The sequence below is a fragment of the Myxocyprinus asiaticus genome, chromosome 16 (assembly GCF_019703515.2).
Source record: "Myxocyprinus asiaticus isolate MX2 ecotype Aquarium Trade chromosome 16, UBuf_Myxa_2, whole genome shotgun sequence".
Classification (NCBI taxonomy): domain Eukaryota; kingdom Metazoa; phylum Chordata; class Actinopteri; order Cypriniformes; family Catostomidae; genus Myxocyprinus; species Myxocyprinus asiaticus.
The window spans coordinates 42,222,269-42,241,886 of record NC_059359.1 but is presented as its reverse complement, the minus strand read 5'-3'; the positions used below and the strand labels follow the sequence as shown (position 1 = coordinate 42,241,886).

General features: G+C 37.0%; 1 protein-coding gene across 4 annotated transcripts in view; it reads right to left on the bottom strand.

Annotated features, from left to right (window-relative positions):
* Positions 1–1,799: 1,799 nt before the first annotated feature.
* ibtk (inhibitor of Bruton agammaglobulinemia tyrosine kinase) overlaps positions 1,800–19,618 on the bottom strand; it is a 49,163-nt gene continuing 31,344 nt past the window's right edge. Inside the window, exons 13-28 of one of the 4 annotated variants that reach the window (XM_051721521.1) lie at positions 15,704–15,790; positions 15,530–15,612; positions 14,748–14,785; positions 14,529–14,625; positions 14,030–14,131; positions 13,702–13,819; positions 10,693–10,753; positions 10,501–10,625; positions 9,742–9,854; positions 9,246–9,370; positions 8,713–8,828; positions 8,525–8,611; positions 7,489–7,629; positions 5,528–5,722; positions 3,760–3,892; positions 1,800–2,731 (exon numbers count right to left, since the gene is read on the bottom strand). In XM_051721521.1, coding sequence (XP_051577481.1) covers positions 2,606–2,731; positions 3,760–3,892; positions 5,528–5,722; positions 7,489–7,629; positions 8,525–8,611; positions 8,713–8,828; positions 9,246–9,370; positions 9,742–9,854; positions 10,501–10,625; positions 10,693–10,753; positions 13,702–13,819; positions 14,030–14,131; positions 14,529–14,625; positions 14,748–14,785; positions 15,530–15,612; positions 15,704–15,790 — 1,747 coding nt within the window. In that variant the 3' untranslated portion in view covers positions 1,800–2,605. Of the gene's footprint in view, positions 2,732–3,759; positions 3,893–5,527; positions 5,723–7,488; positions 7,630–8,524; positions 8,612–8,712; positions 8,924–9,245; positions 9,371–9,741; positions 9,855–10,500; positions 10,626–10,692; positions 10,754–13,701; positions 13,820–14,029; positions 14,132–14,528; positions 14,626–14,747; positions 14,786–15,529; positions 15,613–15,703; positions 15,791–19,618 lie in introns of those variants that run through there. The other 3 variants (XM_051721522.1, XR_007899516.1, XM_051721523.1) reach the window with 3 other exon arrangements.

Genomic DNA, 19,618 nt, shown 5'->3' with positions numbered 1-19,618 from the left:
GAGATCATATTTTATGACCAATTAATGCAGAAAACCAGAGGATTCCAAACTCCAAAGGGTTCACATACTTTTTCTTGCCACTGTACATTCTAATACTGATTTTGCAGCACCGCAGTGGAAAAAGAACAGAAATGGAATGTAACAGGAATTTTGTTTTTTCAGCCAAATGGTGAAAAAACAGCTTAATGTAGTTCCTGTCGTAGGCCAAGGTTTGCATTTGCCAAGAAATGTCGCAAATATATAGGCAAATTAATATAGAATGTGTAGACACAGGAGTGAGTTTATCAGCATTTTACAACGCCAATTCAATTGGCCTTTCTGTAAGTCCACACAAATGAATGCCGAGGCTGGTATATGCTTCTGTTGAAGACATCAGTCCACTATATTTGAACTTTTTAGAAATTTGTACATTGGAACAATTTGCCTACAACTATAATCAAGCTTTTAAGGTTTTAAAGATCACGAGAAACAAATTGCCAAGTGTCAAACTTTTGACTGGCAGTGTATTTCTCATTCTGCATGTCTTAACCTCAGAGCACCAGAGAATTTGTCCTTTTTTATTTTTCTCAGGATAAATGTGTCCATCCTGATTCACAGACAGTCTTTCCCGTACTTGGATGTCAAAAGGGTCCCTGCAGGTTTCTATGTTATCTGACCAATTTAGATAAACAGATGATTACCATTCACCTCACTGTGTGTCTGCCAGATACTTGAACTAAACTGTCACATTAATTACTGCACATTAGGACCCTTAACAGTCATGCACTTATTTATGGAGAGGTGAACCGATGCACTATGTTAATGACTGTTTTTGAATGTCCTGATGACTCTAACGAATGCAAAGAGAGGGGTTTGCTGGAAAGGAAAGGGCTCTCTGCTTAATCAAATCACACCAAACATCAAATTCATTAGAATGAGCTTGAGATGACTGCATGAGCGCAAATTTGACAAATGAAAGAGAGGTGACATCACTCGAGTCAAGCCACTCGAGCCACAATCTTCTCTGTCTCCGACAACTGTAAAACCAGTCAACTCATCTGCTACAACAGGCAGAGACAGTCACTGAGGATGTTTTGCGAGACTTGTAATGGCATTCTTGAGCATGGTATTGGCACAATTAACTCATTTTCTTATGCTACGAACTCAATGAATCAGCATCTAAATTGGGCAAAGATTAGTAATGACAATTTTGATCTTCAGCGTTTGGCAAACTGGGGAAGCAATTTTTGAACCAATGCGTTGAATTTAAAAACAAGACACTAATTATATACTGTAATGGTCTGGGCCCAAAAGGCCAAAGGAGGAATGTCTCTGCAGCTTCTCTGAAGCGACCACCTGCTTCAATGACATTGCGAATTACACAATCGCATCAGTCTCTCTACACTCTAAAAGTATTTATTTGCAGATATCCGATTATTTTACAGTAAAATCAAAATATATTGATTCTATACTTAATTGATAACTTCAAATCAACAGTTTTATATTTTTCCATAGTTTTTAATTCAATTAAGTCATTCACAGTGAGCCATTGTAGTGCATTCCCCCAATAAAGACGTTAAATACGGTCTTGTACTTTTGTCTGATTTTCAAATACTTTTATGTTGTGATTCACCTCGGAGCTGGTTAGTTTGCTTCATGGCTTACAACTCTTTTTGAAGGATTTTATTAAATCCCTGTGGAAATAATGTATGAGAAAAATACTTTGGGACCCAGATGGATAAAAAAAGTGGGTAGGCACTGGTGTCCTCTATTAAACACTTAAACTTCAAGTTTAAGAGATAAAATATACACAATATAGGTTCTGATGCACACATTCAAATCTTTATTGCCACTGCAAAGATCTTCTTTTACATTTAGCAAAAAAAAAAAAAAACATTGAGAATCAAAAAAAAAAAAAAAAAAAAAAATTGCATTTTCTTTTTCTGTACAACCAATCATGTTCTGGCAGTGAAGACCATTACATCCAGACCCAAAAATGAGCATGTATCAATATTTATGGAGGTTGCACGAGGAAGCAAAAGTACATAAAAATCCGATTTGCACGTTTCAGCTCCTCTTGTTGTGCAGAGGAAGTTAATGAATCTTGTAAAAGCAGCTCCTTCAAACAGCCCTTGTGAGCAACCTAATAAAATGTTTATTGCTTTTCAAGGCTGATCGTATTTTCTTCATATTGTTACAATGTGTGAGAGGAGTCTGCTGTGCACAGCATTATATAATTTGAGTTATATATAAACAGATCTGTTTGGTCACTGCAGCGTGCGCACGCACACACACACACACACACACACAACTGGGATATGCAGATCATTGCAAATCTGAATTTCACGAAACAAATGGAAAAAAAACCCTTACAAATATCCTTTGGCAAGTACACTCACACTAGCACATGTTAGAAACAATAGATTCTACCCCAGATTCCAGTCTTTTATTCCTGTTAAGAGAAATCAGAATAATCAAAGGATATGAAAAAAAGCTGATATGAAACAAGCAGTGAAATGAGTTTGCATACTGCATAAAAAGGTGATGAAAACAGAACACTGCTTGTAATACACCTCAGTACAGCCTTAAACTGGAACATGAGTGTGATGCCATGAGTGTGTTGGTTTCAGTGTTTGTTCCAGGTGGGGGTGGCAATTGGGCCTTGTGGTGATCTCTCCACCAGTATCAGCTCCTCTGGGTTATTAACAGCCTTGTAATGGAGTAACAGGTCTTGAATTGCTCTTTCTTCAATCTGCAGCAAAGACGAGATGAACAGACTGTAAGGCTTCATTACAAATAAGGCTGTCCAAGATGACAAGGAGAAATGTATTTAGCAAACACTAAGTTTAAAGCACATGTGCCAAGTTCTCAGAATTATTCTTTGGATTCATGTTAGTTTCAAACATTTTGTGAATTTTTTTAATCACGAAGTTCTTGCGGTTATACAATTTGACATGAACCTGAACTAATCTTGCCATCTCAATAATTTTCAAAAAAGTTTCCAACTTATTTTATGTATTATTATTTTACAAATGTGAATTTGAATCATAAATATCATGAAGCTGTCTTGCTGTTATACTATTTGTCTTGAACCTGAACTACTCTTGCCATCTCAGTCATTTTCCAAAAAATGTCCAGCTTATTTCAAATATATACATTTAACAAGTGTGAATTTTTGAACAATGAATATCATGGTGTTCTTGCAGTTATACCATTTGACATGAATTTGAACTAACCTTGCCATCTCAATCATTTTCCAAAAAGTTTCCAAGTATATTATTATATTTTTTTTTTTTTTAACAAATTAGAATTTTTACATCATGGTTTTCTTGCGGTTATACCATTTGACATGAACCTGAACTAATCCTATGATTTCATAGAAAGGTCAACTTCTGATATTTTTAAGAAACTTGATGACCTTGACACTGTTAAGAGGGTCTACAGAAGTGCTTTCTGCAATATCATTGCCTATTTTGTTTTTCCTCACACGATTTCTTGTTTTTCAAAAATGAATGTTAAATCAAAAGTGTGATTGTGCAAAAACATGCTTTGAATTTAGAAGGTACTTCAAACTTAAATTGCTCAAATGGTAGGATCTGCTTTGATTGACATGCACTGATCAGAAACATTTCAGAAATGGTTTTGAGCAGTAACAATTGCGCTTCCATTCTGATATTGTTATGCTTCGATTTGTGATTAACATATTTTAACATGCTTCGTATTGACAGGTATAGGCAATACCCAGCCCAATGTCACATACACAAAACTAAACTCTGTTACCTGTATGAGTGCAAGTGGTTTCTCACGACTGCGGATAAGCGCAGCTTCCTGTTTCCTCTCCTCCTCCACTATGGAAGCAAACGTGACAGTAGTGGTGGAGGGAGGGCTGCTCGCTGCTCTCAACACCCAAGGGCTGATGGGAGGAAAATAACAAGAGAGAACAGGGCTTACAGATGCAAATGCTTATAACTGTGGTGCTATCAAAATATTGTTCTGTTTATCTGAGCATCCCGACCGGCCCGAAAACAACATCGTCTCAACAAGTGGAGTGAGTATGTGTGGGATTATCTGATTGTGCAACCAATAAAAGAGGGAGAGGGAGTTTTCAGGAAACCCGTTTAAAAACAATAATTATTTTTGCAATACTGTTTGGTGAAATGACAATTCACCTTTAATGAACAAAACAAAACAATTGACACAATCAGTCTATGCCTGAGAGCAGTGACACGGTGAGTTTGTCTGGCCTGTACAACCTGCTACTTCCTCTCAGTGTGCACCGCTAGCTACACATGATGGCAAGCGCTAGGGACGAGAGCGTTTGTGACGAAGTTTTCCCTTATCAATAGAGATTACAATGACAGACGGGCAGTGGAGCGCTGTGATAAATATTCAAAGCTTTGCTTCAACACTGCAGTCATAAACACCAGCCCCAGCAGGCAGAGAGAGAGAGACAGAGAGAGAGAGAGACTCAGTAGCCACAGTCACACATCTGAAGGCTCTGGTCAGATCAGTAATGACACATACTGGATAAGGCAACTTCCTGCTGAACCTGCTAGTAGACATCCTGAAGAGCAGAAAATACAAGAAATACATACATACGCACTCTCAAAAATCCAGGGTTCCCACACTTTTTGACAAATGAATTTCCATTATTTTTTAAGTTGCTCATAACTACTGATAAGGATTATTAAAAGTCATTTTATTGACATTGCAATCACAGAGAGCAATTTCTAACCGATTTAACATTTTACAGAGGAGTGTAACTAGGAAAAACTACATTCACTACTGAAATTTCCATGACTTTTCCAGATTTTCAATGACGCTGAAACCCTGAATATCATTATAACAGCCTGCATCAGTGGTTGTCAACATATTTAAATGGCAGAAAACCTGTACATCTAAGGCCATGTTTACAAACATCATCGTTTTCCAAAGTATGCGGTACTGGAGAGCATTTTCGAAATGAATGCACATTCAAATGAAAATGTATTAGTTCCTGAGGCCTAAATATACATCAACAAATGCATAGCAAATATATTCAATATAGCACCCAGCCTTAAGCACAAATAAAAGGGATGAAATGGCCATGCATTACACATTGCATTTCTGACACCTGCTGTGGCTTTAACAGTCACCACTGACTACAGCAGCCCATAGATGGTCAAATAACACTGTTCACTCATGTGTCATGTTAGATAAAAGCATTAGAGCGCCACCTTGTGGAAAATACAACCGAATGACAACTATAGTAACAACTGCCCTCACAAATTTTTATAATTTATGAATTCTTAAAGTTAAATTTAGAAGTAGGTTTCAAAGGTTGAGTCCTATCAGGTATAAAAGATATTTGCATGTGAAGCGAATACAATTGGAGCATTTATGAATGTTATTAACACATGTGCAAATAAGATATTGCTCATGAAAACTAAAAGGCTTAAAAACTGCCCAATGTACAATGAACAGTATTCGCATACTAAAATTAGCATACTCCTGTTTGAAACGACTATCATTGTGTAATGCTAACACCTGCTGTTTATGTGTTCCTCACCCTGCTGGTTTGTCCGAGTCGCTGGTATTGGCACATTTAAAGGTCACTCTTTTGGCACATGTGGCTGGTCCTGCAGAAGCCACTGGACTCCAGCCAGTCACTGGAGAAACTGGAGAGGGTTTCCCACGGTGTTCCTCCTCTACTAGAAGATCCCGAAAGGAACAGGAAGAGGTCGAGGACTGAACCGCTGCCGACCTGACAACAAAATGATGGTTCAGGAGAGTGTTAAACAAATTAAATGAAAAAACAATAGTTGAGCAAATGTGATCAGCCAATCACTGTTTACAAATGAAACAGTGTTAATGGCCCTGCCAACAACATCTGACATGTTTGATATTATTGTTGAGTTGGTGGGAGGGACTCTCGTGGTCGTGGCAGTGACAAATGAGCTTCTCCTGACACTGATGAACTGACAAGCCATTTTGTTCTCCATCAGCATTTGCGAGTGTGTTACCAAACCTTTTTTTGCAGTTCTCCTATACTTTACCTCCTGAGACCCCGCATCGATCTGCGTGGACATTACATTTTGGCTTCGCTATAGGCTATGCATAATTTAATTTCATTTAAACTGACTGATCTGAGTTCAGGAGACTCTGGGCTGTCAGTTAAGTGTTAAACTTTCAATGTACAGAGTCATATGATAAGACAACATGGTGCCGATCACAGCAGAGTTTGTCTTAGGGAAAAACACCAAGAAAACTACATCTGGTAAGAAACCTACATTTTTAAATTTAAGTCTATTTGAGTCAAAAGATTAGAGTCTCTAGTTTCATCTGATATGCCATTTAAATTTTTTTAGCAATTTATCGCTAAACGGCATGCTGTTAAACACAATTACTACATTTGTGCACGGTATGCTCAGTTTCAGTTAAAATATGCTATATTCACTGTGCATTATCACATTGAAAAATCAATGGATGCATCCAAAAGCTGAAAAATGTTGCTTTCAGAGGCTTTATATAGAGTGAGGATGAAAATAAGATGCATTTCGAACTGTTCTGAGACCAGTGGAGACAGACAGCACACTGAAGGTTAAGTCATTCACTAAATAGGGAGCAAGGGAGCATCCTACTGCTCTCTATGCAGCTAAGTGCATTCAATACAAACTTGCAGTTTCAGGCTGCAGATGATGTTTGGACCACTCAACATATTTAGCAGACATGAGACAATGGTAATCAGTACATAGATTCAGAATTTCTCATTTCTCATTTTATTTTAACATGGTTGGCAGTGATTGGCTGATGCTGGCCATTACTTTAAATCAGAATTAATTATGCTAATTTCTGATGTAATGTTGGATATTGCACGTGTAATTGATCACTCGCTTTGCTGAGCAAATGCTGTGCTTACCATAGCATAATTACTCAACTACACTCTATAGTGCTTTCAACCAGCATGTATTTAGCATGCTAACATTCACTTTCACTGGTTAGTACATAAAAATATAAAAGAGATTTATTGGAGTTACACTGACATGTCTAATTTTGTTGGTTTTACCCAATTCAACTACTAGGTTTGTTACATAGTAATTTTAAGTTAAGAAAACTCATTTCAAACATGTGGAACCACTGTCCATGACTGAATCAAGTTTAGCCAGAGAGCTATTTCTGTGTGTATTGAGACATGTATATAGTCAAAATCAGAGACCCTCGCCTAAAAATGCAGTCACAAGTGGAAACAGCACAATGTCTTAAAGTCCTCAATGAGCAGTTTAATTAAAAAACGTGATTGAAAATCATGCTTTTAAAAATGATTTGTCTTTAGGCCCCCAGTGAGGAAGCCAAAGGCCCATAAGATGTTAGTTAGTGGAGAAAAATAAAACTTTGGGAGAAACCAGGCTATGCTGGGGGAGCCAGTTCCCCTCTGGCTGTCTGTCTCTCTCTGTGGTCCACTTGTGATCAGATCACTCGGGACAGATGAAATAAGGAGAACACAAAGTGATCAGGACATCAGATTCTCACCAGGCCTTCACAGGCTTCACTGGAGTAACAGAGGGGGGTGATTTAGCAGAGGTGTTCTCTGTGCTGCTCTCTCTGGAGGCCAGAGATGCCATCATCTTCCTTTGCTTCTGAGACAGCTTACTGGAGATCACTGCCACTTTGCTGCCGCCGCCCAATCGGTCATTTGTAAACAACAATAAACAGAGAATGAGTGCAAAAACAGAGCAAATGTTTATGAAGAGGAGACTGTGTGGTTATAACCAGGGCTGGCTGATATAAAAAAATATTCATGATATACAGTATTTGCGACGATTTTTGCTGCAGGCATACAATGAAGCAACATTGTAAATATAGCAATTATTTTAATGCGAAAGTTATATTTAGTTGAAAGTTTTAAACTTATTTCACGATTCTTCCTTGTCTAGAGAGTATGAAAGCGTTAAAGGAATGTTCTGTGTTCACCACAAGTTAAGTTCAATCGACAGCATTTGTTGATTACTACAAAAATTATTTCGACTAATCCTTTATAAAAACAATAATAAAAAACAAGACGTAAAGATTACACGTGTTAACATGATTGTGTGATAACATCGTATACTAACTTGATCGCTGTAATTTTATAACACATATAACAATGTAAATGTTGACATTTATTATTTTTTATTGTTATATGCATACAGTATAAATACATATACATGAAAATGATTAAATATAATGATTCATAGTGTGGAAAACATGCCTAGATTATTTTTACTGTATTTTTTTATTAAACCTTTTGAATCTAATTGGCAACAATGGCTATTTTGGTTTAAATGAAGGTTCCTCTTCAAAAATAAAAAACAACGTTTAAAATTATCTCAGAGCAAAATATATGTTATATATTATAAATATTAAGATATATGTTGCATGCAATCAAAAGGTTGAAAAGTTTTGAGATTTTAATCTATATCACTCACACAGCCCTATTTATTATGTAATGTCTGTCTAAATGTGACATGACAACGGAACATTTCTGCTTCCACTTAATCTAAGTGGTCTACCATGATGGAAGACTTACGAGCTGGGACTTTTGGATGTGGTGCTCTGGTTCAGGGAGTTAGCCTCCATCTCCATGATGGCCCTGAGGTCCAGGACAGGAGCTGGTCTGGTGAGATCAACATACACTCAACATTACACTGACATATACTGAGAATATCTATAGCATCTCCAATTGAGCAGCTTGTAGTGACAAAGCATTCAACTCACTTTGCTCTGACAGTAGGGTTGGGTTCAGGGGTAGAAGCTTGAGTTGGCACAGGGCCATTCTTCAAAACAGGAGTCCCAGGTGGAGTCTTTAATTCTAATGGTCCATGCCTCTCCTCCTGGAAACATCAATTATACTTTCTGTAGACTATAGAAATAGTTCAGCCAAAAATGAAAATTTTCATTATTTACTCACCCTATTTAGATTTGAGAGCTGCAGTGGAAGGGAAGATTTTCAACAAATAACCATAAAAAAATGTTGGTCCATTCCTCACACAAAGTTATCATGTGGCTGACTTGGAATATAGAAAGTCAGATGTACAACTATTATGATGCATTTTTTTTTTTTTTTTTTTTTTTGAGCTTTCTTTTGAATGGGTTGAGCCCATTACTTGGGTGGGGCCTATAACTGTAGGAAAATGAACTGAGGATGCCATTTTAACCACCGTTTTATATCACAAACAGTGTGGAATGCTCATCTATGCTGTGATGTTTGAGATTATAAGTGTCATAGTATCCAAATGTTGTGGCATTACCTGTGTGTCAGGTCTGTCCTGGAACACAGGAGACTGCAGGTCTCGGGGGCTGCCCACTCCTAAATAACTGCCCTCTGAATCAGACGCGATGAGCTCCTGCAAAGACTCCACTGAACTGGCCTTAACTGAATGACCCAAACACAGTTTTAAACTCAGAAGAGCTGTTCTCGGGTATGACAGTCAAATTAGTAAAATTATCCTCTATAATTTCCATTGTGATTGCAAAATGTTAAGTGTGCTGTTGTGCTTATTCTCCATTTAGATGACTGATATTAACTGCCTTAGGGAATGCTAACAGACAGCCATCTCCAGGTAATATTCACCTCCTTGATTGCATTGTTGTACATTTAATGCGTGAAGTTAAAATAGTTATGTTTTTAAAAAGGCACAGAGACCCCTTTGTTTCTTCCATTTTGAATGCAAGAACACATCTTACATGTAATTTTGCTCATACATATTAATTAGTGTGGTTTATATGCAAGATCAGTAAGTTGACCTGGAGTGGGCGGGCTCTGGATGACATCAGACAGGTTGTATCCACCGGAGCTGTCAGAGCGTCTGCGTGGTTTCCTCTTTACCCTTATCTTGGCCTTCTTTATTAGACTGTCACTAGATTAAACACAGTGATAACTCATAGCTAAAATTGGAAGGAATGGTACACCTTAAGCTTTTGTTCTTTGTACAACAAAAGTGGATGGTGATTTATACTGCCAAGCTCCAAAAAAAGACTAAAAAAGCATCATAAAAGTAGAATCAAGTCTTCTGAACCCATGCAATAGCTGTGTGAGGAATATACAAAAATTTCAGTTGTTATTCACTGAAAATGTTCCCCTTGGCTTTTCAAATATCATTTGCAGTCTTTTCAAACTGTGAAACATGTGAACTAAATGAGTTTGCCGTCAATGACGCCAGACCTAACAGGTACCATTTTTTTTACTGAACACAAGCGCAGATTTGGTAGCTGCAGTGAACGGGAAGATTATCAGTGAATTTTGGTTCCACACAGAACGCTATTGTATGAAGACTTGGACTATAGATATAATACACCAATTGTGATTTTATGGTAGTTTTCTGTTCTTATTGGAGCTTGACAATACAAATCACCATCTACTTTTGTGTTTCATGGAATGAAAAAAAAACTAGCTGGATATTGTAAGAGTCTGATGATATGAGGTTGAGTAAATGAAGAGAAAACAAGAAATCATTCATATGCATATTTCTTCGTTTCATATGTTCAGTGGGACAGAAGCCACACCTGGAGTGATCGGGTTCAGAGCCGCTCTTACAGTCCACAGCAGAGTCCCACTGTCTGTCTTCATAAGCACTGAGATCAGGAGCGCTGGAGTATGGTGTGATGAGACGTCTCTGCATGGCTGGGATCTGTCAGAGGAGATTGATGTCAGAAGCAGCTTTAAGAAACCAGAGGTCAGTGTTGACTTCAACTCACCATTCTCCTGTAAGCTGCAGTTAACTCCAGTAGAATATCATCACTCAGGATCTCCAATGCTCTGATAGACAGGCGAGGTTTATATCAAGGTTGGGAAAAAAAAATCAGAATTCACAATTAATTTCACGAGCCATGAATTGGAAAGAAAGGAAGGAAGCTACTGAATAACAATCACCACAGTCACACAAAGGAATTTCATTAGTCTAAGACAAGTTTTGTGATCACACAAAAATGCTGTGGTTGCTAGCAATGAATTTCATACAATATATACATTTTTATGGAAAGGTGATTCATAAACTTCTGAAAATATGATTAGTTATTTTTAATGTAAAACAAGGTCCAAATGAATCTTCACCTATTAACCAATTAAAAATACTGATTTATGTTCGCCATCATTTCTCATCGTTTTCAAATCAGAGTAAATTTTTTGTTTTAGTTATAGTTTAAGCCTATTGACGAAAATGTCCTTTATATTATCATTTTTTTTCTTCACATTTTGTTATGTTGCAGCCTTATGCTAAAATGCTTTAAATTATTTTTTTCACATTAATCTACACTCCATACCCCACAATGACAAAGCAATATCCAGATTTTTCTTTATAACTTTGTACACTTATTAAAAAGAAAAAACTGATATATCACATTGACATGTATTCAGACCCTTTGCTATGACACTTTAGCTCAGGTGCATCCCATTTCTCTGGATCATCTTTGAGATATTTCTACACTTTGATTGGAGTCCACCTGTGGCAAACTCAATTGATTGGACATGATTTGGAAAGACACACACCTGTCTATATAAGGTCTCACAGCTGAAAATGCATATCAGAGCAAAAACCAAGCCATGAGGTCCAAGGAAATGCCTGCAGAGCTCAGAGACAGGATTGTGTCGAATCACAGATCTGGGGAAGACTACAAAAAAAATGACAGTAGCATTGAAGGTTCCCTAGACCGCAGTGGCCTCAATAATTCTTAAATGGAAGTTTGGAACAACCAGAACTCTTCTTAGAGCTGGCAACCTGGCCAAACTGAACAAACCGGCAGAGAGGCTAGACGGAAGCCTCTCCTCAGTGCAAGACACATTAAAAAAAGCACCTAAAGAACTCTGTGAGAAACAAGATTCTCTGGTCTGATGAAATGAAGATTGAACTGTTTGGCCTCAATTCCAAGAGTCATGTCTGGAGGAAGCCAGTTCATCACCTGCGCAATACCATCCCAACGGTGAAGCATGGTGGTGGCAGCATCATGCTGTGGGGGTGTTTTTCAGCGTCAGGGATTGGGGGATTGGTCAGGGTTGAAGGAAAGCTGAATGCAGAAAAATACAGAGATATCCTTAATGAAAATTTTGTCCAGAGCACTCAGGACCTCAGACTGGGCCGAAGGTTCACCTTCCAACAGGACAATGACCCTAAGCACACAGCCAAGACAACACAAGGGTGGCTACAGGACAACTCTGTGAATGTCCTTGAGTGGCCCAGTCAGAGGCCGGACTTGAACCCAATCGAACATCTCTGGAGAGACCTGAAAATGGCTGTCCATCGACGGTCCCCATTCAACCTGAGAGAGCTTGAGAGGATCTGCAGAGAAGAATGGCAGAAAATCCCCAAATCCAGGTGTGCAAAGCTTGTCTCATCATACCCAAAAAGACTTGAGGCAGTAATTGCTGCCAAAAGTGCTTCAACTAAGAACTGAGTTAAGGGTCTGAATACGTGTCAATGTGATATTTCAGTTTTTTCTCTGTATAAATTTGCAAAGTTATCAAATACCTGGTTTTTGCTTTGTCATTATGGGGTGTGGAATGTAGACTGATATACTTAAATGCTATAAATTATTATTATTATTTTTTTCACAAGACTACAACATAACAAAATGTGAAAAAAAATGAAGGGGTCTGAATACTTTCTGAATGCACTGTATATACACACAATGTATATGCTGACAAAAGCATGTTTCCATATGGTCACATTTTTCTTTTCATGCCCCCGCTTCAATTTAGAACACTTGATTCATCTAATCAAAATAACCACATTTGCATTGAAGTGAGGATAAAAATATGGATGAATATTGTCAGTCAGTGTTTTTATTTGACCTCTAAAGGCTGCTGTTACACTGTAGAACAAAGTTGTTCTAACTGTAGACACCTCCAGAGGAACAAAGGCCAAAGAGGAACACAGAGGAATAAAAACATTATTTTTTTTAAAAGATGCCCATTTTCAAGAGTCATTCTGGTAATAATTTTGACTCGCTGTACAGTTAAAAGACGGAGAGGACAAAGATATGGCAGATGGATGTAAAAACTAACTGAACACCAAATAAAGATGCAAATACAAATCTGGGTATCTGTTATGCACGTATATGAGACGCAACGGTCGGACAGTGTATGAAGTGAAAGAGACAGTTTGAGCGATTATGCCGTGCTCTCAATCTCTCATCAATAATAAGAGCAATAACAGTTAACCTTCAATAACAGCAGCGTGTCTTCACGCAGTTGCTTGATTTGCGATTTGTGTTACAACAAAATGCCAAAGCAGGTAAACAAATGGAGCCGTTTTGGAGTTTGTATATCTCTCTTATTTTTGAACATATTTCTGCTGTGTGTGATGCTCTCACGGTGTTTACTGGCTGATCTTTGATAGTGACAAATGTTAGCATTTACAATGAAATATCAATTCAATGCAAGTTTACAGTGTGGGGCATAAACATATTACTGCAGCATATCATTTGTAAAAGTGTGGCAGTGGGCACCTTAAAACTAAACATTGGTGATTGGATCAGTATCGGCCGATCACAGTGTTGAAACACCGGTGATCGTACTGGCCCTTAAATTTCCTTTTAGAGGTTTCTTCTTCTAAAACAGAAGTTTCTCTAGATGTTTCTTCTATTTGTACGCTGTTAATAGCTTGAGGTATAATTTTTGGCATATTTTCGTCAACAGTATGTTTTAATTAAAAATACAATAATTCTTAGTCACTATACATATTCATCTAGAACATATGGTCTTGATCTTACTTGGACTCCAGCAGAGCGACCATGTTGAGGCAAATGAACTGCAGGCAGGACAGTTTGAGCTGCCCGGCATTGTACACGGTGGCAAACTCCAGTAATTCTGCTGCATTCTTCAATGTCACTGCACAGAATACAGCACTCTGAACAACATCCATCCACAAAACACTCCTACTGGAGCACTAAAGGAATAGTTTGGCTATTTCTATCATTAATTAAATAATGAAAATTCTGTGAGCGACAACAAAGTACATAAATGATGACAGAATTGTCATTTTCCTTTAAGCTATCAGAGGTTGTTTTCTCTTAAGGGCTAGAGAGAGTGTTCACTTACAGTTCTCAGTGATGGCGACCTCACAGATCTCCTTCAGTCTCATGATTAACAACTGATCGGCCACCACCAGCACGTTACACACAAACTCCACATTCAACGACTCTGGTATTGAATGATCAAGACCGATAACACCGGATTAGAGAAGTTGTAATATATATCAAATATTGTTCAATATTTATATTTTAATTGTATTACTGTATGCTGCCTCTGTGCCACAATAAAACGGCTGTGTAAAAACTGTATTTCTGATTTGTTTTATTTGTGCAGCTGAAATCTGAAATGATCTCATTTGGCAACAGTTGCAACAATAGCATTTCATATTCCCAAATAATTCTTCCTCAAAAGTACTAAAAAGTGAAAAACTAAAAAAAATGTTAAAGAACCTAAATCGTTAATAGGAAACAGAATCAGGAAAATAATCAATTCCCTATGATTCCCATCCTGACACAGGAATGAGGAAATAACAGTAATGCATCAATGAACATATAATGGGTGAAACCTCTGACAGTCGGGGACTCATCAGTGTAGATGTACTCCAGAATAACCTGCAGGATATCAGATGTGGTGGGCAGGTCTAGTGCAGTGCAGCTGGTGGCCTGAAGGGGGCAGAAGAGATCTGCACATGTATCATACATCAAAATAACAGCAAATAAATACACTACAGATCCGTGACATTGTTATGCTTGGTGCTGTTTGTTTGAATGCTGTGAGACCATACCTCTATCCAGGGGTTGCCCAGCATACTGTTAAAATACTCTGAAGTAATAAGAGAGCATAAAATTCAACATTAAAATACACCATCTATGTAAAAACACAAACAAAAAAAAAACCATGACAATATCTCCTTTCAAAAAAAGAAATAGTTCAGCCATTTACTCACACATGTCGCTTCTGAACCTATCTGATTTTCTTTCTTCAGTGCAACAAAAAACATGATAGTTTGCAGAATGTAAGACCCCTTTTTTTCCATACATTTGAAATGAATGGGAACTGAAGCTGTTGAGCAAGTAAGGATTTTCAGCAAGTAGCGATAATCGGTCCAATTGTATGACTTTCGAAAAACCTGGAACATAGTGCTAAAGTTGTATGGACTACTTTTGATATTATAATAGTTGGGTTTTTATTTTGTGTGTGTGTTTGTTTTTGGAGTTTAACAGCCCCATCCATTTTCATTGTATGGAAAAGAGCAGCTTAGACATTCTGCAGAATATCTTCTTTTGTGTTTCACTAAAAAAATAAAGTCATACAGGTTTGGGAAAAAACATGAAGATGATTAAGGCCACGTCCATGCTAACCCATTAATTTTACTATGGTGAGGGATAAACATACAGTCCATTCAATATGTCTCACATATTAAAACATGTCTTTTCACAACTCATGTTTTCCAGAGTTTGCTGTGTCACTCTTGTCACAGCCTTGTTTTCTTTTGAGTTGATTTAGTGTGTAATTTGGTGTGTAAATATGTTGTGTAATCTGACTAATAAAAGTAGTTTCTCTTACCCAGCCGAGCGCACAAAACACATTTGTGACAGGGAAACTCTTTTCCATCCTCTGACCGCAATGTGACATCACAGAGGTACAAGCTGACCCCACATAATAAATAAAGAGCAGGGTTTAATTCACAGCCAATGTAAAGTGTGTATGATTGAAATTTCTCAACTGATCAACACATACCATTTCTTCAGATTAAATCGTTGCTTGTTGCCCGTCTTCTTCTGCCCCACACTGATATTCCCATTCTCATACTTCACCCCATCAAGCCTAATCATTCAGAAAACACTTCAATTCAACATTCATCTGATTGCATGCCTAGAACTACAATGGTTTGCCGATCAAATAGTGTTGGTGAGTTACTAACAAAAGTAGTGACACTCCTAGCTTTACTAAATTTTAGTCATGACAATTCTCTGAAAGGTTTAGCATGTTAATGTAAGACATATTGATAGGATATTGGTCTTAGAGGACTAGATCTGCTACACTGCTGCTGCTGCAGAGCAAGTACGGAGATTTGCTACTGCTAGAAAATACACAGACATACAGAGTTAATCATGTGGGCATGTTGCTGCACAATTAGAGCTGGGGAGGAGGGTTTCAGAGAAAACTCAAAGAGAGTTAATTGGTTACAAGTCAAAGGACCAACCAAAGCTTACACCATGTGAGCTGACTGGCATATCACATGTTAGCGAGCTAATTGGCTAATAGATAATATGGAATATTTTTATTTAATCATTCAGTTAATCAATTTTTGATAATTGAATTGATATGTATACAATATGCATTGATCTAAAAATGACAATGTGTAATCAATGTACTATGAATAACTGCATTATGAATGTTATTCAATATGTTAGATATTTAATTTAATTTATTGATTTAATTATCATTTACTCATTAGTTTAATAATCAAAGTGCAAATGAGTGGAAAAATGCAGCTTAACTTCTCTAGGGAGAATTACAGCCTTTCTGTGTATGACCCAGAAAAAATGTGTGTATTGATACTAAAAGGATTATCTAAAGTTTTAATTAGAACAAAGCCAGGCACTGCCTGGTACCTGCCTGAAGGAGGCAGAGGATCCATGTGCGTTAATTAGTGGTAAAAATTAGATGAAACAAATGTATGTGGGTGTGTACACATTTCCCATCTTACAAGAATGTGTAACCAATGACTGTAATAAGCAAAATTATTTAATATACTAATCAAATTAATGCAGAAAGTAATGATTGTTGGTTAATATAAAATATGTAACCATATAAAGTGATTACAGTGTGTTTTATGCATATAAAATGAAACAGTCATGCTTTTGCCATCATTGAAGCAAGTTGGGTCAGGTTGACCAGCTAGAAGGGAGACGGTGATGATGAAACTAGGGGGGCATAAGATGATTTTATTGGATGAAGAGGCCATCACTCAAAGAGATAAGGTGGAACAGAAACTGTATAAAAAATGCATGATTCTGAAGCGTAATTTCAGATGCTGGCATCTCATGTTTTGTTGTGTTGCTCAATAAAGCCTAACCTTTGACATCTGGAACCCTGGACTTCGAGAGTTTTCTTACTGAGAGGGAAAGAGATTTACATTTTCCACGACAATAACAAGATTAAAAAACTAATCAGCTTGCGCTATTCAGAGTTTCATGCCTGAACTTAGTCATTTTTCAGTAGCGCAAGAGTTCAGATGTTTTCAGATAAATGTATCAGTTCAAGTTTAATGCTGTCACACTAATTGAAATCCTAATTTCTCAGTTGTGTGCCAGAGATTAAACTGCTCTGATTTAATATAAATTATATATATATATATTTGATTGATTATACATCACCTAAAAGGCAAACAACAAAGGGTCTAAGAAAGAACCTTGTGCCTTATATAAAACAAGTTAAATGCTTGGAGAATGTGCAACAGTGAAGCACTTTGAATCACATAACACTAGTAATGGAAGAAACAAAGCTTTCCAAAATTGCTTCATTAATTGATTCACTGAAATTATTTACTGCCTTGTATTTGTCATATATTTCTACAATATCCTGAAAATAAAGAGATCTGAATCTTTGCAGAATATGTAGCCTAGATCATCATGTACTGTATATGTTGGCTTTTTTATGATTACTGTTTGTAAACTATTTTTAAATACTAAATAATATTTAATGTTTTTCATTCTAAAACAACACTTTGTTTTAAATAAACAAACTTAAAAAATATTTATGCTTATACAGACAATAAACATTTGCAAAAGAAACGTTACAGTGGTAACTTGAACACAAAGACACAAAGACTGGGACTCAAATGTAAATACTTTAAATTGTTGGTCGAATGCGTTAACCCTAGAGGGGCACTTAATCAGTACGAAATTGGGTTTACGTTAGGGTTGAAATGATTAGTTGACGTTATCGACAATTTTTTGTTGTTGTCAAATAGTAGTTTGATCTCATTTAACGTAACATGAGATCACATTAAACTCTAATGATGATGCGTGAGAGCAGCACTGTAGCTCGCGCCTGAATGAGGAGAGGAAGAATTACACAGCTCACAGTCCAGATGCACTCTAAACTTTCACAGCTTCAGGTGATGTAGATAACAAAGTATGAGGGAATTATACAAAAATACCAAATAAATAAATACAGAAGTACTCTCGTTGAGGAATAAGAGGAGCCGGAGCTCTTTAAAGGAAACACCCCGGCATTATATCTTTAATGCAGTTATATTTAATGAGTTATAGCTTTATTAAAGTTCAAATAATATGGAAGAAGATCATGTAAATAACTACAAACTCCCAAACTGGCATTTCTCTGTGCGGTCAGCACAGCTAGATTATAACGTGATGGCTCGCGACTTACTGAATCATAATATATGTGTCACTGTGCATTTCTTATCCTGAAGAAAATTGGCAATATGCAGCTCTATTAATAAGAGGGTGTTTGTTTTTTGTGAGTTAAAGATGGATGGAAGTGAACAGAAAGGTGAGAGAGAGTAGTCTTCACCCCATTAAACACTGCAACAAAATGCATTTTTGATTTGTTTTTGTTTTGGCTTGTTTTTCAATATAAATATCAAAAACTCATTTAAAACAATGTACATTTTCTTTAGCAGCTATACTGCAGAAGAAAAAATTGTTACCTGAGGGTACGTTTACACGACAATGATGTACTAAAAATGGAAACGTTTTTCCTTTGCATTTTTTAAAAGTTTCGTGTACAGACGACAACGTTGTCAAAACGATCCCTGTTCGCACGGATCCGCGAAAACGACTAAAAACGCTGTATTATGCATGCCAGGCCAGTAGTTGGCGATGTCACTTTGTAAAGAAACACTACGCGCCTGCGCACTTAAGCGTTCTTCCACAGAGTGGTGAATACAAACAATGAAGATGGCGATCGCTGGTCGTAGTAGTCATGCAGTAAATCTACACTTTGCTGGAGAAGCGTCAATAAACTCTAAATCTTGAGCAGCACAAACACAGTCCTGCAGTCTGCCACTGTAGTTTTAAATGTCGTGAGCGTTGTTTTGAAGTACTCGCTCGCATGCCTATAGACTGAACACGTAATACGCGTGTGCATGACGTCATCGTTTTCACAAATTCGCGTTTTTGTATGTTTACACGGAGATGATAACGGCATCGTTTTCAAAAACTTGCACTTTGAAACCCATTTTCAAAAGTTTGCGTTTTCAGGCCCCAAAACGACATTGTCGTGTAAACGAACAGCCAAAACGCATATAAAGTCTTATGTTTTTAGTTGAAAAGGTTGTCGTGTAAACGGCCCCTGAGAATGTTGAATATAATATTAAAAATACAAATATTTTAAAATATCTAAAAATCCTTAAAAAAAAAAAAAAAAGATGCATTCACCTGAGCAGCAGCATATATTATATTTAGACTTGCTTTTAGAGAATTGAGCTTGAATAGAAGTATATTTTGTCTTTACTGCACTCGCAGAAGTAAAATACTTCTTTTATACAAAATACACTTATATTTAAGATACATTCTCTTAGAGCAAAGTCTAAATATCTTATATATTACTTCTCAAGTAAATGCATCTTGTTTTAAGGATTTTGATACAATTTTAAATGGAAAACAACATAAAAACACTTGATAA